General features: G+C 36.7%; 1 protein-coding gene across 1 annotated transcript in view; it reads left to right on the top strand.

Annotated features, from left to right (window-relative positions):
• LOC145991367 (ATPase ASNA1 homolog) overlaps positions 1 to 14049 on the top strand; it is a 48866-nt gene extending 34817 nt beyond the window's left edge. Inside the window, exons 6-7 of the mRNA XM_083127391.1 lie at positions 3464 to 3664; positions 13800 to 14049. Coding sequence (XP_082983517.1) covers positions 3464 to 3664; positions 13800 to 13922 — 324 coding nt within the window. The 3' untranslated portion in view covers positions 13923 to 14049. The remainder of the gene's footprint in view (positions 1 to 3463; positions 3665 to 13799) is intronic.
• Positions 14050 to 22341: the final 8292 nt, after the last annotated feature.

Below are 22341 nucleotides of genomic sequence, written 5' to 3'. Positions count from 1 at the left end.
AATGATCGATTTGTGTAATTTGGTTGCAAGAAAATTTTCAGCAGAAAGTAACTGTAAAAGAAACTTACAGTTACTTTTGAAGTACATGTAACTGTAACTGAGTTACTTTTTAAAATGAGTAACTGTAACTGTTACTTTTTTTAAGCAAGTAACTGTAACTAGTTACCTTTTTAAAAGTAACTTTCCGAACACTGGTTATTATATACAGATGCACCACACTCAGTCTGAAGTTTGTTTTAACTCCACTTTATGCATAGAAAAGCAAATTGTGATGACGTACAGTTTTAAAGTGGGGTGAGGACCACTGTGTGCCTCTACTGGATATCGAACACACTACCCTTATATTACAGGGCAGCAATGCCATCTGTAAGACCCCTATATGCACTCTGTATCATGGGATTTCACTTCATCATTAACCTTTATACCGCGGAGCCTCACTTGCCTGTATTCTCGTTGAAGCAGGTGCCTTTTCTAGAGCACTCTTTTCAAACTTGTTGTGAAGTACAAAAACAGAACAAATTGTAGCTCCAGGACTAATTGTCGTAGAGTGATGACATTAGTTTTGTTTTCTTTCTTAAGTGGAGTTCAGATGTATACATTGTGCCTCCCAATAATTAGTGTTAAAGGAAGAGGAAGAAGAAGTTGAAATTTTTCAATAAAAATGACATACCGCCAAATGGCATGGTCCCCTGTGCACTCCCCCAACCCCTTCAATAGGGCAAAGTTATGTAGTGTGTGGCAACCATGCAAAGTTTAATTGAAATCAGACTGATACTTCTAGGCTAAAAAAATGACATTGTTTAAAGCGGCAGTGTAGCCAGCATATGGAACAATATACAAAATTTTGCTTCTAGCATCAATCCTATGGACCAAATTAGGAGGGATGTACGATTACTATGAGAATATGTAATGCCCTTGCTGAAAGGAGAAGACAAAACTGAAATTATGGCTTTCGGAAATTTTACATTTTTATGGAAAATTTTGAACTTTGAGCCTTTGCCCTCGCTTTTCCTCCGGACCCTTAATTGGCGGACGTTACTTAAAATGTTGCTTTTTACTCATTCAGGGTGGCTACTCACCGGGATTTGTGCATGAATTATTGGCTCCAGGAATTATGCGTGAATTCTATGTGAATTTTTCTCCGTAGATGTGAAAAATGGCAACTTTTATTAATCCCAATCCCATTGAATTTATACATAATTATTAATGCTCTGAGGCACGTTTTTCACAGTTTGGCTTTTATTTTTATTGAGGAAGGAAAAGAAAGCTGCATGGAAAATGAGGCAGAATTCTCTCAATCCGTTTACTTTGATAGTGTCCTTTGCAGAACAATCTATTTCAGACGGAAGATTATTGCAAGACATCTTGAAATTGATTAGATAAATTAGAGTGTGAAATTCGTATACAATTTAAAAAAAATCGTAGATTAGTATTTCCCGTAACATTTGTGCCCTGTGTTTGTAGATGTATTTAAAGTCAAGAGTATGTGAAATGGCAAATGTAAACTCCGCACCTTAAATTAAATATATATACCGTTTAATTGAATTGAATTGGAATTTTTGGATAAATTGGAATCACACAGACCCTTTATATTGTTAATATATTTGTGTATGTCTGTGTGTGTGTGTGTGGTGAGAGGCGGTAATACATAAGGTTGAAACAGAGAAAACATCTTCTTGTACCCTTGAATTTTTGGAAAGTTCGACTTGAAAACTGGGAATTATACTTGAATTTTATCAAGGTCCTAAAGTAGTCACCCTGTCATTCTTGCATATAGAATTTAAATTTTTCAAAAAGGTGCAGTGTTTCATCTTCAATTTATCCCATAGTAAGAGAAATGTATCTAAGGACTTGGTGAAACAGCGCTTCTTTTAACAAAGGAAATATTGTTTTGTAATTCAAATATATAATACTTTTAGAGGTATACTAATGAACAAATAAGACAGAACTGAAATATAGTGTATAGTTTTCAAGATATGGCATGTTAATTCTGCCACGTGGTCTGGGCAAATTTCAAACATCTGGCCTTTACCCCCCACTCCCCTCCTAAATCCTTACTTGCCGGACTTTGCTTAAAATGATGCTTTTTACTCATTCTTGCTTGTAGAATGTAAATTTTTCAAGAAGATGCAGTAGGAGTCCTCTATCTTATAATATTATGGGGGGGGGCAACTAAGGGAAACAAAGGATTTTTTCAAACGGCACTTGTTAATAATAGTAACAATAGTATATTGTTTTGTAATTTGAGTATGTCATACCTTCATGTCTGTACTTAAGACCGAAAATGACAATGGAAATATCGTGTGTAGTTTACAAGAAATGGCATGTTAATTGCTGTGCTGTACTGTTGGCCAACATGTCAACCATCAGGCTGCTAAACGTTAATCATTCAAAACTAACTCTATGTTATCTTCAGGAACCAATAACTTCTTAATAATTTTAATGCTTTTATAAATAGTAGCACAAGAGTTTCTGTCAATTGCTCGGGGGTAGACTTTGTATAATTTAATCAGTCATTGTCCAACTGAAAATTTACCAGAGATTATTTGTGGAATTTCCACTTATTTTAGCCACAGTGTGTTCATTTCATATACTTCCTCAGCATTCCTTCATGTCTACATTATATTCACAATTTAAATTGTTTATCTAGAAATATATTTCGGGGGTGTCCGACAAAGTGTCTCAATAATAATAATTTATTTATAATAATTATATTAAATTAAATTAGAATAATATTAATTAAATATGTACATTAATTAATATTGTATTGTTATTATTACATGAATAAGTAAAAGTGTGGTAAAAGAATAGAAAGATAACAGTACATATTCATTATCTAGCTTATGTATAGTTAAGATTGCCAAAATTTGTATTAAAAACAACTGTCCTGGCAAGGAAATAATGTCAAATAGATAATGAATTGAATATTTATGGAATATCAAAAAGAAGTTAGATTAAATTTACGAAATGTAAAGTTCCTGATTAATATTTTATGGATATTTTCGTAAAGTAGTGTGCATAGATCTTTGGAACTGTCCTTTAAAACCGTATGATCCCAATTTCTTGCCTTCCAATCAGTTCGGCTGTAATCAATAACCATGGATGTAACAAATGCTAAAAGAGTATATTTTGATTATTTTATTTTAGTACATGGTAAATCTTTCATGGGGGGGGGGTCCGGACACCCCCTCCCCTAAATATGCCTGCAAGCAAACAATTCTGAAAGGGTAACAGTTACAACTAAGACCATCATTATTTTACCAAGTTTAAATAAATCAGTAAATTAATGTGTTTATTTTAGTATACTTTTTCCATTTGATTCTCCATTTTCCATAAGGCCATGTAATTTTAAAATAGCTTTGAAAATTTATGAAATTCACTCCTCAAAACATTTCAAGCATTTTGAAGAAACTTTGACATATTCAAAATTAACATAAAACTAATTATGTGTTTTGTCTTTCAGGATCAGACTACTTTTGTTTGTGTTTGCATAGCAGAATTTCTGTCGCTCTATGAAACTGAACGACTTGTACAGGAACTTACAAAATATGGAATTGACACACACAACATTATTGTGAATCAGTTGCTCTTCCCTCAAAAAGGTGGCCCACCATGCAAAATGTGTGCTGCTCGCTGTAAAGTCCAAGAAAAATACCTTGATCAGGTAGGAGGTCATTTTACACTAATAATTGCATCACTGCATGGTCCTTTTTTCGTTAGTATTTCTACATCTTTCATTTTGTTTTTTAGTGCCAATGTAATTTCTTTTCCTATGCATTTTTTAATATAACATTGAAAACAAACATTTGCACATATTACTTTATTTTGAAAAATGAAAAAGTAATTTAAAAAGTGTTCTGATTTAATTACACCACAGTAGTTAAGTAAACTTACTCTACTTTCACAGCATCGAAACTAAAACAGAAATAAAAATTTCACTTTCAATAAAGTGTATCGTACCCAAGGCATTGGGTAGAAGTGACAAGTCTTCTGTTATTCTTAACCTACCAGGAAGCAGACAAAGGAATGCTTAATAAATAATGACTGAAACGTTAGGTTATTGACTTGAGAGGCTGTTGTGTAATCAAAGGGGGAAAAGAGGTGGAATCGGCAGAGAGCGGGACAGTTGGCGACTGAGCAAGATGGAGTGAAGATCGGGAAATGAGAGATCAAGGAAGTTGGGGGACGATTATTGAACTGTGGTGCGTGAGCAGAGTGAATTCTGACAGGGAAGTCAGACATAATAATTGAGATTATTGAGGACAATGTGTGGAAATATGCTTCATCCAAACGTGAGGCAAGTAAGATCCTTTTCCTAATAATGTCCATATTGATTCAGTCATGGAAAGTATAAAACTCATTTATTGTACATGCCGATTCTTGCAATTCTTCTCAAGTGCGAACTCTCGCACATTCCATATTTAGGCCAAGCGAGTGATGAATTTCTGAAGATGATTGATGAATAGCTACGCCACCCAGGAGACAATTCAGGGTCTCTGGTTCGATCCCGATGTAGTATTAACACTACGTTACGAAAGTGTACTCGGTTCTCCCTTATGTATTTTATACATGCAAAAGTTGTGTAATAGTTGCAGGCCGAGTATAGCACATTTTGCCAAATTTCCATGATGCCTGTGGAATGTTTTTTCTGTTTATCACTTAAGGACTGCATTCATGGTCTTGAAGCGACATCCTAGTAGAGGATCTTGTAGCTTCCAAAACACCTCATGGGGTTGCTTTAGCACCCAATCCCAACACTCAAGCAGTTGTCCAACTGAATTGTAACATGGCATCTTGTGTTGTGGTCCAGTACAATTGAATCAGAAGTGTTGGTTGTTTCTGACAAAAAGCTGGACAAAGGTGATTCTCCAGAAAGTTACTGTGATACTCAATGTCCATGGTAACTACGTTCGGTACTGTGTGGCAAAGGTAATGACTTCGTAGTCGTAGGCAAAAACAGCATCATTTTAGTGTTGCTAAGTTCTCTGTGACACTTAACACCATTTCTTTCACATGCAACTTAAATTTTGATGAATGTAATTTGTTCTTTTCGTGAGAATGTTGTTTTAGAGTGCACTACTTAATATGACTAGTCAGCCTAGTGCTGCCACATGTCAATCTGTGGAACTACGGCATGTCACATGTAGAGGCGGGAATAAAGCCATGATCTGAACCTATGAATAATTGAAGCTACCAGTGAAAAATGGAGGACATATTGTTGAGTAATCACTTTTTTTAAAAAATGTTCTTGTATTTTACTCTTGCATGTATACAGAGCAGCTTTTATCACAAATTTCAAGGAATGTAATATATGCAGTGGCATTTTTTTAGAACATCAATTCCATAAGGGTCAGTCAGTCAGTGGAAAACAGGCCACCTTGCACGACTTGACGTGTAGATGCTGCGGCTCCATGAAACTCTTGTCCTGTCACTCGCATCACAGGCTTGTGTAAAGCAGTGTGAGTGTCAGCCGTGTGAAGTGCAGATGTGCATGGACTTACCATCCGGCATAACATGGAGGGTAATAAGGAAGAGCAGCGAGCAGTAGGGTGGTCCATCATAACACAAAAATAAAATTTTCTCTGATTTGAATGCATAGTTGCTAGTTTTGTTCTGTGCAAAATTTTGTGGCAATAGAAAAATATTTATGGGTCGCTCAAACCTCTCAAAAATGTTCCATGCCGTCTATATGAAGTATATGTTAATATCATCTTGTTATAAAACTTAAAAGAAATATTATAAGTAGGGATGGGACCGATTAATCGGTACTCTATCAGTATCAGCCGATATAGGCATATCGGTGTATCAGTAAAATTACAGATTATTTTACTGATCTGATATATCGATAAATATCTGATAATTTAGTGCAAAATTCTGCCATTTTCTTGTAATTTTTATGGATAATCGCCATGCCCTACTTTCTAAAAAAATAAATGTCTAAATATGCAATTTCTTTTGCACTGCAGTCACCTTGAAACACACATTTATTAAGGAGGTCAATGAGCCTTTCAGGTTCTTCAAGGACCATTTCTAAATTTATATTGGATCAGTAGAATATCGGTTATCAGTATCGGTAAATTTTATATCGGTATCAGCCAAAATTTCATATCGGCCCATTCCTAATTAGAAGTATTATTTCTTAGCATTCAAATAAATGTATTTAGTCTACTAAGATGAAACAAGTGTTTGAAGCACACCAACACTGGATAAGAAGTCCTTCAACAGCAGTATTGATGTCATCCAGTTCATTGTTTCTTTTCTTGTACAAGTGAAGGTGGAAAGGGGCGGGGGGGTGAAATGTTGCCTTGAATTTTTTTTCGAACCTTACATTGTATCAAGCATTCGGACAGAATGCTCATGGCAGCTATTATTGCCACAGCTAATGGCCAGATTCTTGACAGCGGAACACTATTAGGTTTCACACTGAGGCACAAGCGAGTTGTCCATCAAGAAATCATTGACAAAAATAGTTCGTGAGGAATTTTGTAACACCAAAAAAGTTCCCTTAGTCTTGCACTGGGATAGTAAGTTGACGAAAGATCAAACAAATCAAACGAATCTGAAAGCAACTGTGGATAGACTTCCAGTACATATCTGTTTCAGCTTATGAAGTTTACAAAATATTAAGTGTTATAAAGCTACCACATCTGGAACAGGAGAGGTACAACCGTGGAGAAACCATGCAGCAGCTTGCTGCTCTTTTGAGAGGTGCTGCATGATTTTCGATATAACAGCTTTTAAGACATGAACGATGAGAAGTGTCTGCATTCTGTTGGAAAAGGTATTGCAATATATATATATATATATATATATATTTCAAGTTTGTTTAGGAGATTTGGCCAAAAACGTAGTCAATATAATTGTAAGGTGCTGAAAGACTTAACATGCCACAAGATGCCTCAATCAATGACCTACTTATATTCAGGTTGACTGATGATCTGCAAGGAACAAGTTTGAGGCCCACTTGCAGTATCTTGGGAGCTCATCTGATTCCAAGGAAAGGCAAGAAATGACAACCAGTCTTAAGGCTTGTGATGAAAACTGGAGTTCAGTATGCATCAAACTGACAAGAGTTCCAAAGCTTAGATATAAAATGTTAATTTGATTTGATAAATTCAGCCTTCCTTTGCATGTTAGGTTTGTGTCCAAGTGTTGATTTCAGGTTCCAAAATGAACCCAAGAGCTGGAGTGGCTCGCACAAATTCTAAAATGTCAAAGCAATCGTTCAGTCACTGAAGGTTGTCAACAATACTGTTGAACGTTCAGTGGCTCTTATATCCAACTTTAATGAGTCTATAACAAGGAAATAAAGTGAAATGCAGATCCTAATTCAGGTCGTTGGGGACTATGGAAGACATGTCTCAAACACTTCAAACACCATTTTAAAAATTTAACAACTTCCTTAATAAGTAGAGCCCGGAAGTTCAGGCATTTATTTTCGTTAAAATAGGCAGGCAAAAAGGCATTTATAATGTGGAAAATAGGCACTAAAAATGAAAAAAAGGCAAAATAAGCCGAAAAAAAGGCAAAATAAACCGAAAAAATGGCACATTTGGAAGTCGCTTACTTTTATATATAATTTCTGGCAACATGTTAAAATCTACATTGGGAAGAGCATTTCAATTTTCTCCATCTTGATTGCATATAACTACAAGGTGTTTTTTTAAGTTCTCAACATTCATTGATAGTCGTCTGTCAGAGAGAATATTTCTCATAATAGAAAATGATCTTTCTACTTCGACAGAAGTTATTGGAGGATACAGAAAACAAGCTAATGTAGCTGGACTCATTTTGGTAACAGCATTTTCACCTTTTAGAATATCACAAATTGTTTTCAATTGTTTCAAGTCCTTATTTGCACTCACTACCCGTTTGCACTTTTTCGCAACAGCTGACCCCTTTTCTCCTGGCACTTCCATCATCTGCTGCATAGATTCCTCGAAGATTTTCATGGATGCTATAAGAGTCTCACCTCTTTTTTCTAGCTTTGTAATTGTCTCTGGCAATGCACCATAATGTGCAAAAATAAACGACAGTTCATTCTTCAGTTCTGAATAGCACAGGAGTCTTTCACTTCATGAATTGAAGCCGCTTCATTTTCTGGATGAGCATCGATCACCTCACTGATTTTTTCAAGGTTGTTAGCATAGCTGCTGATATCCAGGTTCCCCATCTTGTCAAGACTGGTTGCGGAGGAAAACTAAGCTCAGGCATAACTTCCTGAAATTTTCGGGTTCGAGAGGGAGATTTCAGAAATATCTTATTTGTGTTCGAAATCAACCTCTCCACTTCAGCAGTCAATTATGCACAAGGAAATGTTAACCGAAAGGCTATATCCTAACTCAGCATGAAGTACTTTTTTCTCACACTTTTCTCCTTCAGCAATGTTGAAACATGCGTGAGTTCAATATTACTTAAATAAGGCGAAAATTATTCACGTAATAAACGGAAGAAAAATAAATGCCAACATTTTTTTAAAAAAAATGGTCAAATTTCATTGAAAAAGCCATTATAATTAAAAATAGGCAGTGGGGTCCCAAATAGGCAAAATGAAAAGGCTTCTAAAACATTCCAAACAACATAATAAACGTATATCCGGAAAAATTTTATCAATATATGCAGTAAATAATAAGAGGCATTTTGCCAAACTTCCGGGCTCTATTAATAAGATTATCTTTGGATTTTAAAGAAGTTGATTTTGAAATGAACACCGACTGAATATTTAAATTATCTTAATATTTTCGTAATAAATTGCAATTGTTTAATAAGTAATTGTAGCATTGTGATAAAAATTCATCTCATAGTGCAAGTAGTACAATTTCTTTATTAATTATTGAATTATATGTATATCCCATATACGTTACATATACATCCTTATGGCAAAACTTCATGTCGCTTGAGGAACTTCTAAATTTTATTCAGTTGGGTAGATTATTTTGCAGTAAAATATGTTCGTGGAAAAGGAACAAAATTACAGGGTGTCTACTGACCTGGAAAACCTGGAATTAGCCTGCAATCTACTTTTGTACCTGGATAACCTGGAAAAAGCCTGGAATTTTTCTCAAAATTACCATTTTCACTGCATATGTCCACTTCGCTTAGGAGCTTATGTTTTGTGAGTACGTGGATGGCGACCACGGGGATACCTGAGCAGAGTCTGTCACTGCCTCCACTTGCATTTTGGGGGGAATGCTGCGATTCAAGGGATTTATTCGTTAATTTTGAGGAAGACAGTGAAAGCTTGTTCCTGGGTAACCAAGTATGTATGAGTATGAGTACATTTTGTAAAAATAAAGTAACTGGCTATTCCCCATCCAAGATGAATATGCAGAAACATGTAATTTTATAAATTAACATATGCTTATAATTTTTAGAACTTTTGTAGAAAAAACAAAATGTAAAAAATATACTACTACCAAGGGATATGAATTACACGGCAGTTAAAGGTGAGAACTCAGCTTGCTTTTGTTAGTTACTGCAAATATTTCTCAACTGGCCTTCTGGTAGGGGTTATTAACAATAACAATTTTTCTTTGTTTAAAAAAAATATAGACCTGGAAAATAATATAAATAGACCTGGACAAAACTCGAATTTAAAAACACATTTAGTAGACACCCTGAATTAGCAACTATGTGAAATTCAATTTTTTTTTAAAAAAAAAAAAACACCCTAGCGAGCAGTCATGTGTTTCCTGGTGGCGGAAGGTGTTGGTATGCAAGACATTCACCGTCGAATGATGGCAGGGTATGGGGAACATTGTTTATCTCTGCAGTTGGTGTAGGAGTGGAGTCGGAAGGATGGAGGGGGGGGGGTGGCGAAGAAGGAAGAACGTCAGTGCAGGATGATCCATAACCTGGACCATCCGTCACTGTAGCAAATTCAACGTTGAATGTCTCGCGTACTAATGCCTTCTTCCACCACCAAATGCATGACTGCTTGCTCCTCTTCCTTACTGACCTCCATGTAGAGCTGTGCAATATCAATTGGATATTGAATATCGATATCGACAATATTGATTACATCGATATCCATATCTACTATGCCGATAATATCAATAACGACATCTAAATCAATTGTAGTGTTATCTACAGTAAGAGAATCAGAGAATTGTGTTGTTCTTTGTTGGAAGCAAAACTAATAGCCCCATAACACAATGGCATCTGTAGTTCTTAATCACACTAATCGAGGAACTGAAAATAAGCAAACTTGAATGGTGGTGCTGCATTCAGTACTTGTATTCCGTATATATTGGGTTGGTGCGAATGAAATGTCCGGCACAGGTGCGTCATTGCCAAAGGCCAAAAAAATCAAAACTACAATACCTGGTTAATCAAAATAGTCGCCGTCTGCAGCCACACACTTTTGTCATCGCTCAGCCAACAATTGGATTCCATGGCGAAAGAAGTCTGGAGTCTGTGACGCAAAGATCTCCTCAACGGCATGTTTCACCGCCCGATCATCAGCGAAGGTCTTCCCTGTCAGGAAGTGATCGAGATGCCAGAAGTGATGGTAGTCAATGGAAGAGAGGTCGGGAGAATATGCTGGATGAGGAAGGGTTTCATATTGCAACTCATAGAGAGCCTGCACCGTTTTTTGTGCGACATGTGGGCGAGCATTGTCGTGCAACACGAGGACACCATGTCTGTGGACCATTGCTGGATGCTTGTGGACAAGTTTGTGGTGCATTTCATGGAGTTCAGCACTGTAACAATTTGCATTGATGGTTTCACCTTGCCTGAGAAAGACATGATGGATCACACCCAAGATAGACCACCATACCAGCAACAACACCTTCCGTGGGTGGAGAGGTGGTTTCGGAAACGTTGATCACGATCCAACCATTGTCCTGATCGTTTATGATTGTCATAGCAGATCCATTTTTCATCTGAAGTGACAATCCGATGCAGGAAGCCATCCCAGTTATTCCTTACACTCAGAGAACTGCACACCTCCAGACGGCGAGTCTTGTTGACCGGTGTCAAATCATGTGGTACCCATGCGTCCAACTTTTTCACTTTACTGATCGCACGGAGCCGCCAAACGACAGTGGTATGGTGTATGCCTAACTCGTCTGCAATGGCATGAACACTTTTCCGAGGGTCCGCTTCCACGGAGTTCCTGAGGAGCTCATCCGAACATGATGTTGATCGATGGCCACTGGGTTCATTTTGCAATGCTGTGTCACCAGAACGAAATTTGACAAACCAGCGGCGAATGGTGTGTTCATTTACCATTCCTGGCCCAAATGCACTGTTAGTGTTTTTGGCGGATTGCTGAGCAGAATGTCCCAGTTTGAATTCGTAAAGACAAATTGTGTGTTCTCCATAGTGCACTTTCAGATGACCCTGTTCAGCAACACACTGCCTCCTGACTGTCTGGTTGCTCCAGCCTGTTTGCTGGACATATACAGAGTTTATGACGTTAGACCCGTGACCTCAGTTAATCCCTGTGTTGTGTTGTTGATGTGAGTTTCCCACCAGACGCCAAAGCGGACATTTCATTCGCACCAACCCAATAGAAGTTAAGTCAACCACAAGGTGGTTTATGATGACAAGTAAAGCGCTCATTGCGGGTACAGAACTTGGTAGGTGAGTCATGAGATTTTGCTGCTATGTGCAACATCCAATAAAAAGAGTAAGATTCCTACTTCATAGAACTTGCTGGTTACCTGTGTGTGCCCCATGGGGTTGCTATCGGTACAATACGGGAGATGGCATTTGGGAAAGGCTCGGTCTCAAGTTGTAAATGACTGCCTGGTTCTTGGTCTCGCCTCGATATGTAAACACCGGTCTAGGTCTCGATTTTGTATAAACAACATATACGGCATGTCTTTTGTAATAACATTTTTCTGTTCGACACATTGTTTCAACGCTACGAGCAGTGACAACGCTAGGAGAGGCCCAGTCTCCTCCCAGAGAAAACTAGATAAATAAATAAGTGTTCTTTTAGCTTAAATATGAATTGTTGTATGGTGTTTAGAAGTTTTCTGCCTCCCCACTCATTTTTCTGGCTCTGCTGCTGTCTACACACCCTTGAAAAACATTTGTTTGCTATGGCTGAAGAAAGAGCATAATAAAGCAAATTTGGTTCAGATAAAACTTTTGAATGTCATGAGGCAATGAGGAGACCGAGAAGGGGCATTTGTGAATCATGCACCATTTTGAACTGTTTGCTGTTGCTAAGTGGCATCAAGCACTACTGAAAGCATGTACAGATCAACATGTATTTTAATACCGACAAATATAAGAATGGCTATACAGACATTTGATGTCGATAATATCGATGCTTCGATATTTTGAAAATATCAACTCTATATCGATATATTGCACAGCCCTCCTCCATGATATGCAAGACAGCAAGTACCTGCATGTCTGCACTTCACGTGACTCGTACTGCTTCACACAAGCCTGCAACCAGAATCCCATAGCTGCGCGTGCACGGAAACATGCTTTAGTATTCTGTGCCTGCAACAGAGGTATATTTCTCAGTGTAGAGGTGCGTACTTGCGAGCAGCAGGAAGTTGAAATGGCTGCTGTAACAGAAAATCCCGCCAAATGCGAGGTGAGGTCGGTGATTAGAGTTCTCAATGCAAAAGGACTGAGTGCAGCTGACATTGATCGGGAATTGTGTGCCATTTACGGACCAACAGTAATGAGTGAAGGAAAGGTAAGACAACGATGCCGTGCTTTTTGGGAAGGACGTTCAAATGTTCATGATGACGAGCAAAGTGGCAGGCCTAGTGTTCAGACAGATGTCCTTGTGCAACATGTTGATGAGAAAGTGCGATCCAATCACCGTTTCACCATTACTGATCTAAGCAAGGAGTTTCCTACAGTGTGTGTGTGTCTCTCTCTCTCTCTCCCCTCCCCCCCCCCTCCTGATAAAACATTGCACAGAATTGTAACAGACAATCTGGGTTATCGCAAACTGTGTGTGAGGTTGGTGCCAAAAATGTTGACGGAAATCAGCACGTGTTTTTTGGCCCAGTGGGAGAAGGATGGGGATGACTTGTTTTCTCACATAGTGACTGGAGACGAAACCTGGATATCGTACGTCACTGGTGAGTCGAAGCAGCAATCCATGCAATGGCGTCACTCCGTTTCACCGAAACAACTGAGAAATTCAAGCAAACACCGTCACATTGCAAAATCGTGGCAACCGTGTTTTGGGACCAGAAGGGTGTAATCCTGGTGAATTTTCTGGAACTGGGACGAACTAGCACAGCAGATGTGTATTGCCAAACACTGTCTAATCTGCGACGTGCCATCCAAAACCAGCGAAGAGGAATGTTAAAGGTCTGAAATTCTGCTTATTCATGACAACACCCGCCCACACACAGCTGACCTTACTGTTGCGACAATTCAAAAATTCCGGAGGAAACGTTTTAATCACCCACCATACAGTCCCGATCTTGCCCAAGTGATTACTTTCTGTTCCTTCATCTCAAAAAGTGGCTTGCTTCGCAATGTTTCGAAGATAGTGAATTTCTCAAGACATCAGTTCTCGACTGGCTGGGATCCCTGGCAGCAGATTTCTACGCAGAGGGTCTACGTAAACTTGTTCCATTGTACCAAAAATGCTTGGAGTGTCATGGTGACTATGTAGAATAATAGCCAGGGTTTGCACTTGTATAGCATCAAAATAAAATAAAAATTCTTGCTTGATTTTATTCTCTGTAATAACCAATCAGCCCTTTTTTTTAAATGCCCCTTGTACTAGGTGGCCTGTTTTCCACTAACTGGCCCTTAAATTAGCTTTAGTGGTCACTTTGGATTAATAAATGACTCCTCTCTTTCAGATTGCAGACTTGTATGTGGACTTCCATGTAACGAGACTTCCCTTACTTGACCATGAAGTTAGAGGATCCGATGAAGTGAAAAAGTTTTCAGATAACCTCATGGAACCTTATGCACCACAATAACTTTACATGGCAAATAATTTAATTGATTACTGCAATTTGTCTTTCATATGAGGGATGTTTATCTACCTGAACTGAAGAAAGAGTGAACATGTGTGCATCAAATGTGAATGAAATTAACTTTTTTTTTTTTTTTAAATAATGCAAATTGAGTATTCAGTTTTTCTTCTTTTCAAGTTTGAAATACACAAATATTTTAAGTTTTTTTCACCTTAAAATTGCAAAGAATTATCAAAAGTTTATATTCTGTTACTATTTTTGCAGCTTTCTTGAGTAATAGTATTAACTTGAGCTTCTTTAATGTGAAAAAGGGGAAGTATGCGAAGTACAGGATGAGAAAAAGTAAATATTTTTTATTATTTTTCTGTAAGTGTGACTTTTTCTACTACATTAATGAAATATTTGCTAAATTTGTGTATGACTAATGGACTCCTTAACATATTATTTGGAAAATGAATTAGTTTTTCTACATTATTAGAATATAAATTTCATCTCTTACTGGATCTGTTTATATATATATGAATGTATATATTGTTTATAAATAGGATATTAATTTTGTAAGTAGTGTGTGTCAAAATTTTTAATATGCAGTAATGAATTTCATAAATTAAGACAAGAAATAAAAATGAAAAATTAGTGAATAGTACTTGTGTGTAAAAGGCTATTAGATGAAAATAAAGTATATTAAGTTTTCAAAAATTATTGTTCATTTCTAATAATTTCACTGGCATGTCAGAAAATATATTGTACAGTGAGAAATGCTATTAATAAATTTAAGATATTATTTTAGTAAATGAATAATGTAAATGATTTTTTCCCACACTTTTATTTGTGTAGGATGTGACAGGCCAAATTAGCAGATATCCAAAAGTACATTCAGTGTGTGAAGTGTGACATCCATGGGGTCATACTGCACCATGCTGTACCTCACAGGCAGACAGTCGATGCAGTGTCTGCATAGCTGGCAATGTGAGGTACTGGAACACCTGCTGTATTCACCGAATGCGTGCCTGTTGATTATGATCTCTACTAAAAAAAATATATCCTATACATTGATTTCCCTTCAAAATGGAATATCAGTCAGTTTTGATCCTAAATTTCAGCCATTTGCATTAGATGTGGTGTAAAAAGATACGGAACATAAAATGTAGCCTGAAATGTACTGAAAACAATGTTTTTTACCCCAGATTTCTATAATTTTTCTTAGCTGAGTTATCATAATTATCGCAACTGTCTGCATAGGCCAAAAATGTTGCAAGTCATGGAACAAAAATGGCTGCCATTTCCGAATGAATTATAGTTTTAGAAAAATAATGCCTGTTTTGAACTACCTTTGTACAGGGGTTACAACGACAAACAAATGAAAAATTTTAAAAATGGTCGAGCGACCAGTGCTGGCCAATTTGGTACGGATTGACCCTGAAATTTTAGGCAATTTCCAAAAATCGTAAAAGTTTCATTAAAAGGAATAAAAAAACAAAAAAAAAAATTGTAGAGAAAGAGCATGTCTTTGCAATGATTTTCAACATCAAAAGATTTTGGTTCCATCATACCCGCATGATGAAAATTCAGGTTTTCGTAACCTAGTTTTCCCACCACAAAAATTAGGCTACAAATCCATTATTAGTCTTTTTATAGGCATTTGTAAAATTTTTTGAGTGCTGATGTATTTTTTTCTGAAATCCTCATTATTTCATTGAACTTTGTGTAAAATTTCAGAGAGATCTGATAATTGGTTAAGGAGAAAAGAAATAAAATATAAGCAAGGGTATCTTGTGTCGAGTGTCTCAAGAGTGACAGACAACACTGATTTGATGACATTTCAAAGTGCTGTAAAAAGAAAACCATTTGAGATAGAGTGAAAAAAATTTAGGTGGTTTTTTCAACCATAAAGGAAGGGTGTATAGCAAATTTCATCGAAATCGGAGTTGGTGGGTGTCATGACATCGTTGAAAATGGCTTGGAATGACCCAAAAGGAACCCAAGTCCAGAAATGCATCCAAAAAAGTTTGGGGCTGTCTATAACACCGGAATAAGACTACTGAAAGATGCGGCTTGTAGATTTAATATGGACGTTACTACAATGTATCGTAACACGCTATGACAAAAACATTAAAGTAGGTGTTCAAAATGGAGGTTTTGATGGTGGATAGGACGATGAGGTTCTGTTTCTTGGCCAGCTTGTTTGCGTGATCTAACCTCACTATATTTTTTTCTTGTGCGGTCATGTCAAAAGTGTTGTCTACGAGACACTGGAAGAGAGTGAATGGGACTTGCTGACAAGAATCCTTGCTGCCTGTGATACAGTCAGAACGACTCCATGGATGTTAGAGTGGAGTTTCTTACGATGCTGGGGGACGTCATTATGAACAACTACTGTAACGTTTTCATCGTAGAGTGCTACGATACACTGTATTAATGTCTGTATTAAATCTGCAAACAGAATCTTAAGTTGTCTTATTCCACTGCCATAGACAGCCCCAAATAGTTTTGGCTTGTAACTTTCCTATGAAGCATTTCCGGACTGTTCCTAATCTCATATTGGTAATTTAAGGCAAGAATACAAGAGGAAATTGTCAGGATGCCTGTTGCAATGTTAGGTCGTATCATTGGTCAGTCATCTGTCGGATGTTATCTTCAACAAATAACTCAACAATGGCATACTCTGTACTATTCACCAGCTTCACTAAATGTTTCAAAGGTATCCGTTCTATTTTATTAATCTCCGTTCCAAAATTCCCATTATTTTGAGCCACCCTGTATATTTTCTAGTATATTTATAGCACATGTAGGTATATAGTAGAGATGGATATCGGAAATTTGATATCATGATATATCAAGAAAATATCAGCACAGACAATACAATATTTTTTATGTATCGTGATATTGGGATCGTCTTCACGTATATTGCCAGATATCATGACGATATATTGCTGACACGATATATATTGCCAAATATCGTGATGATATATCGTCTAGTTGCTATCGCCAGGACAACATTTTTTCAATGTCGCTATATATCGCCTAGCATTAGTATATAGTATAATCATGGTGGATTTATAATGCACTGTCTTTTGCACCCAGTTTAACCAATGTAGAAGCTGATCAAAGTACTCTTGCATGTCACTACAGTAGAATTGTTCCAGGTCTTGCAGATGAAGACCTTAGGGCATTAGAGAATCGAGAACACAGCAGATTATTACAATAATATAACAAAATGCTTATGTCGTATTCTGAAAATTTGATCTGGTTTACCTTAACAAATTTATGTATTGTATATATTTATTAATATATTAATTAGATATAATACCGAAGTTCGGCAACTTCAAAATTTCCAGCAATTTCTATGTTCATGAAAAAAGTTGATTTACCAGCAGTAAACCAGATAACCAGTGGCGGCTCGTTCAAAGATGCATGCTACAGGTAGATGTGTTTTCTTGCATTTATAACCCTCCCCCCACCCCCACCCCACACACACACACACACTCACTCGGAACCGCTTGCATACGCGGGATTTTTTCCCGAGGGGACTGGAATTATAGAAGTGGGTATAACATAGCTGCTTTCTAGGTAGGGGCAAAATAAATATAAAATATTTTGTAATCACCACTTTAAATCCTCATTTTAAAAGCTGTTCTAAGACAAAAATGGTAATCGAAATTTTTTTTTTTTTTCTTATTCTTTACTGCTTTCATCCGAAACGTATAATTTCAGAATGGGATGTCCCCATGAACTCTCCTGCCCCAATGCCACTGCTTGGAACAACAAAACACAACTGATCCATCACAATGACTGCATGCCACTCGCCTGACAATGAACCGTGCAAAAAAGAAAAAAAATCTAAATCTGTAAAGTAATCTGCAAACTTTCTTCTTATATTGAGATGGCAACACTTAATCATGCTGGTGATCTGTATAGAACGCTAGCAGACGGTTTTCCGGAGCTGAGATCCCACCTCCCAGAACGGAGGGGCATGACAGGGGTGTATTCAGGCACTACACGAGGTGGCACAAAAGTGCTATGAAGCCAATAGCCCGGTATACATTTTAACAACGTGTGGTATACATACCATGCTGTAAACTTTTGAGCCTCTTAATGTGAAAAATTTCATTTCATTTCACTTCAGTGTGCTATTGAACTCCTTAAATCTATGAAATTTGTCCCTTTTTCCTTTTCATTTTAGCAAATTGATTAAAATGCTCTAGCACTGTAGCACGTATTATGCAGCCACCACTGTAGATAACATAGGAGAAAATGCCACTGGGAAACACAATGGCATGTGTATTAGTATTATTATTATTATGAGTGCCACAGAAATGAATGAAATCCAATGAGTGCAGTATTCACAAAAAGAGATACTGTACCTTCACACCAAACTGCTGGGAGATTAAACTGGCCAACTTGCCTTTTGTCAGATGTAGATTAACCTGTTTTTTCTTCGGAAGAATTAATGACCCTTACTGTATGCTCCACTCTGCTTGGTCTCAACAGCACCAGGGGTGGATGGTTGGGTTTGACTTCCAGCTCTCATCACATTCTATGGACTTATCAGAATTTTCCTATGGATACCATTTTTAAACTTTGGTATTTCTCAGGACTTGCTGAGTTTTCGTCTGTACAGTTACACCATACAAAACTACACTGGCAGAGCTATTAACCCTAGTAAGCTAAAGCGTGGTGCTCATGTGGAGCTGTTTTCTTATTTCACCCCCCTTCCACTAATATCTTCCGCTCCCCGTCAAACTTATGTCCGGTCTACATTAATTTGGATCGGAGAGACTAACAGGGAAGTATTGGTGTCCTTTTACAAGTGTTCCTTCAGTGTGTTTTTAATTTTGTGTCATCTGGCGGACGAAACATTAGTGTCTACGTACACGCAAAACTTCTAAGATTTTGCTAGAAATGCAAAAAAACAAACTAATGCAGATGCTCAACAACAAGAAAGGAAAATCTGTGCATTCTGACCCTCAAACAAGAGGATGATGAACAGATTCTTCTGCTGCCGTTGCTCCAAAGCCATGTGTGATGAACAGCGGTCAAAGTGTTGTTTTGAGTGCACACAAGACTTAATTGTAACATTACATTCCTGCCATGCTGTTCATGTATTTTAGAAGTAAAAACTAACTTTTGTAGTAAATAAAATAGTTTTTGCAAAATTTAGGCTGTGTTTTAATACTGAGAAATCAGTAGACCAGCAGACGAATGGTTAGCTTTAACGTTTGGCACAGGACACGTTAGCTTTCTAGGGTTAATGGCATCAACAACAGCCAATCAATAAAATTGGACTTACCAGGTTCCTCCCAGTCTCTGTGTGTGTGTGTGTGTGTGTATGCAAGTGTGTTGAGAGAGGACAGTGGAACTGGTCTGTCAACCCCTTTCCCTTGAAATTAGCATCATTCCTTTCAATTCAAAAACAAGAGTGGAAAGCTTTGTTATTGTTAATAACTAAGGCCCACATAATTATATGTTTATCCTATTATGATTTTTTGATCATGTTGGTGTTTCATGCCAAATACATTTATTTACATATTTTAGTCCATGAGTACATATATTTCCATATTTCCTGACATTTTCTTATTTAATAAACATTTACAATACTAATCCCTGAAATGACATATGTAATGCCCACATATACAAAATGGAATGAATGGCACAGAACAGTCCGTTTTGAAATTGTTCAGTCCCACAGTTGCTTCTCTGGAAAGTGTGGAAGAATCATGTAGGGTGGGGTTGGGTTGTGCAGTGGAGAAAAGAAGTCATCCCTCTTGGAGATAAACCTGGTTTACCATAGAATCTTAAGTATTAACTGGGTGCTAAGTGCAGCAATAGTTACAATGCACTGCAAACTTGTGAATGTAGCAGAAGATATATGCAAATTTAGATACGCACCATTACTTCATGCGACGCGGAAAGATTATTTAATCAATACAAAGCCCTCTTAACATGACATGAAAATTTCAAACATATTTGTTATTTATTGTTTCTTACTCTTGCGGAAATCGTGTATTGGAAAAGCAACAAGAATATGTTAAATATTGTATTTGTGTTGGTTTGTCCTATTGCAGCAATTTATTTTCATAAAAATAAGATGGAAATGCTGGCAACATAATGCTTTTGATGCTACATATTTCTTACTTTTTCAATGCTTTCATTACATATTGTTGGATTTTTGATACATATATATGTTACAAATTTATCTGGACCCTATTAATAACAGTAATAAAGTTCAGTTAGTATTCAAACAGAATAACCAAACTAAAAACTTTGTGAGATCAAAAAATTGAGCATAAAATACAGGAACCATATTATGTTCTCATTCTACCTTATTATGAGAGAGGCCACGCAACATAAACTTTGACGGTAACAGTATGGTATAGGGAAAACACATTTCTTCAAATTTACAGAAGGTACTTACGGAACTGAGTTTCTGTAGACTCGTGGAAGTGTTTTCTTCCTTCGTTCAACTTATTCGGCTGGTAAATCATATATTTTTCGACATTAATATGTCTCCGATGCACAAAAGCTGTCGCCTCCATTACATTCAACTACGTGAAACAAATGTTCTGTACGTTCGATGACGTAACCCCCGGTCAGTGTTTCTAAACTCGCCAGTTTTGCCAGAACATGACAATTTTAACTATGCCTAACCTAACAGAACCTAACCTAACCTTGTGTGCATGGATCGTGGGGTTATTTGTGAATGGTTTGTGGGGATATCCTGCATGGTTCATGGGGCTATTAGAATGGTTTGTGGGGCTTCGCGTGCATGATTCGTGGGGCTATTTATGAATGGTTTGTGTATTTATGATTGGTTTGTTGGGCTATCTGTGAATGGTGTGTGGGGCTACACGTGCATGGTTCATGGGGTTTTCGAACCCGGAAAAAAAATACAGAATGAGTAACACGAAAGTAGGTATTTTTCGGTGAAGAAGGTTGCAAATGCAAACCCACTGATCATGGACAACGCTAGTCAAGATTTCTCCGCCATATTGTGTGTGAGGGGAACGAACAATAATTACTCGATATGTGGAAAATTGAAGCTATTTTCGTGAAAGAAGTGAAATCCCACCTTAAACAATGTTTCGCAATGCTTAATAGGTAAGTACGAATGTAAAAAATGACTAAATGAACGAGTGAAATATCTTTTCCCTATACCATACTGTTACCACTTTGACTAAAGTTATACCAAAATATAATAACTATGCATTGTAGCACACAAATCAACCAATAAAAAAATATTTTTTGAACTTTTAGGGTTCGGTTTTTAAGATTTTTGGTTTATTTAATTTATACAAAATTTCAGAATTTGCAAAAATATGACAACATTTTGAAATCTCTAAAGAGCTGTAGATCAAACACTATTTGACCTGGAGAGCTCAAATTAGTGTAATTCTCTTCTTTTTTTTTAATTAACTTTAGTTTGAAATTGAACAGGACTATTGTTTTGGAATTTTGTACTCATTTTTTTTTTTAAATATATGTTTTAAAGAGATGTGTTGTGCCTTTTAAACACACAATTTTTGTTACAAATTACAAAATTCAAATACCATAGTCATGTTGCATTTCAAACTACGAGAATGACACCAATTTAAGCTCTCTAGATAAAATAGTGTTTGATCTACAACTGTTTAAAGATTTCAAAATGTCATTTTTTTAAAATTATTGAGTTAATACAGTAGAGCGTCGATTATCCGAACGTCGGTCAACCGAACGACCGCTTAACCGAACTGTGTACTCGCTCACTTTCAGATATCTGTAATGAAAAAAGTACGTGACTTAGCTGCTCGTAAGCGTGTAGGCTTGCTTAGACAGACCAAAATAAAAGATTTTTTTAAACGTTAATTTTGTGTACTGTGTGTATTGTTCATGCAAAATGCGTATGTAATATGTACATATTTTTGTTTAATAAACTGTACCACATACTATATATTCCTACTAAAGTTGCCTTTGTACGTTACTTTGTAATACATACTTAAAGAGATGCCTGTTTTTATGAATAAATTTACTGTACAGTACTTCTTTTTGGCAAATAAACATGTACAGTTCGATTATCCGAACAAACCAGTTTTCCGAACACCCATGTCCCCCAATTACTTCGGATAATCGACGCTCTACTGTAGCTCAAAAGCTAAGCAAAAAAATAAATAAATAAATAATAAATAAAAAAATATATTTTTTAGGTTTTGTCAACTTTACAAGTACTATCACTATAAAATAATATCAATTTCTGGCATGTCTGGAATGACTGAAATGTAAATATACAAGGGAAAACAGTTGTGCTGAACATCCACTGATCTGGTGGAATGAGTCGAAAAGTATCTCCAAGTATATAAAAATAATAAATTTAGAATAAAATTAGTTTATTTTTATCAGTTTATAATAGTTATTATCTACAATCAAAACCATTATAATTATTCTATTC

The sequence above is a fragment of the Lepisma saccharinum genome, chromosome 1, assembly GCF_977018435.1.
Source record: "Lepisma saccharinum chromosome 1, izLepSacc3.1, whole genome shotgun sequence".
NCBI classification, from domain to species: domain Eukaryota; kingdom Metazoa; phylum Arthropoda; class Insecta; order Zygentoma; family Lepismatidae; genus Lepisma; species Lepisma saccharinum.
This window is presented reverse-complemented; position numbering and strand designations above follow the sequence as displayed.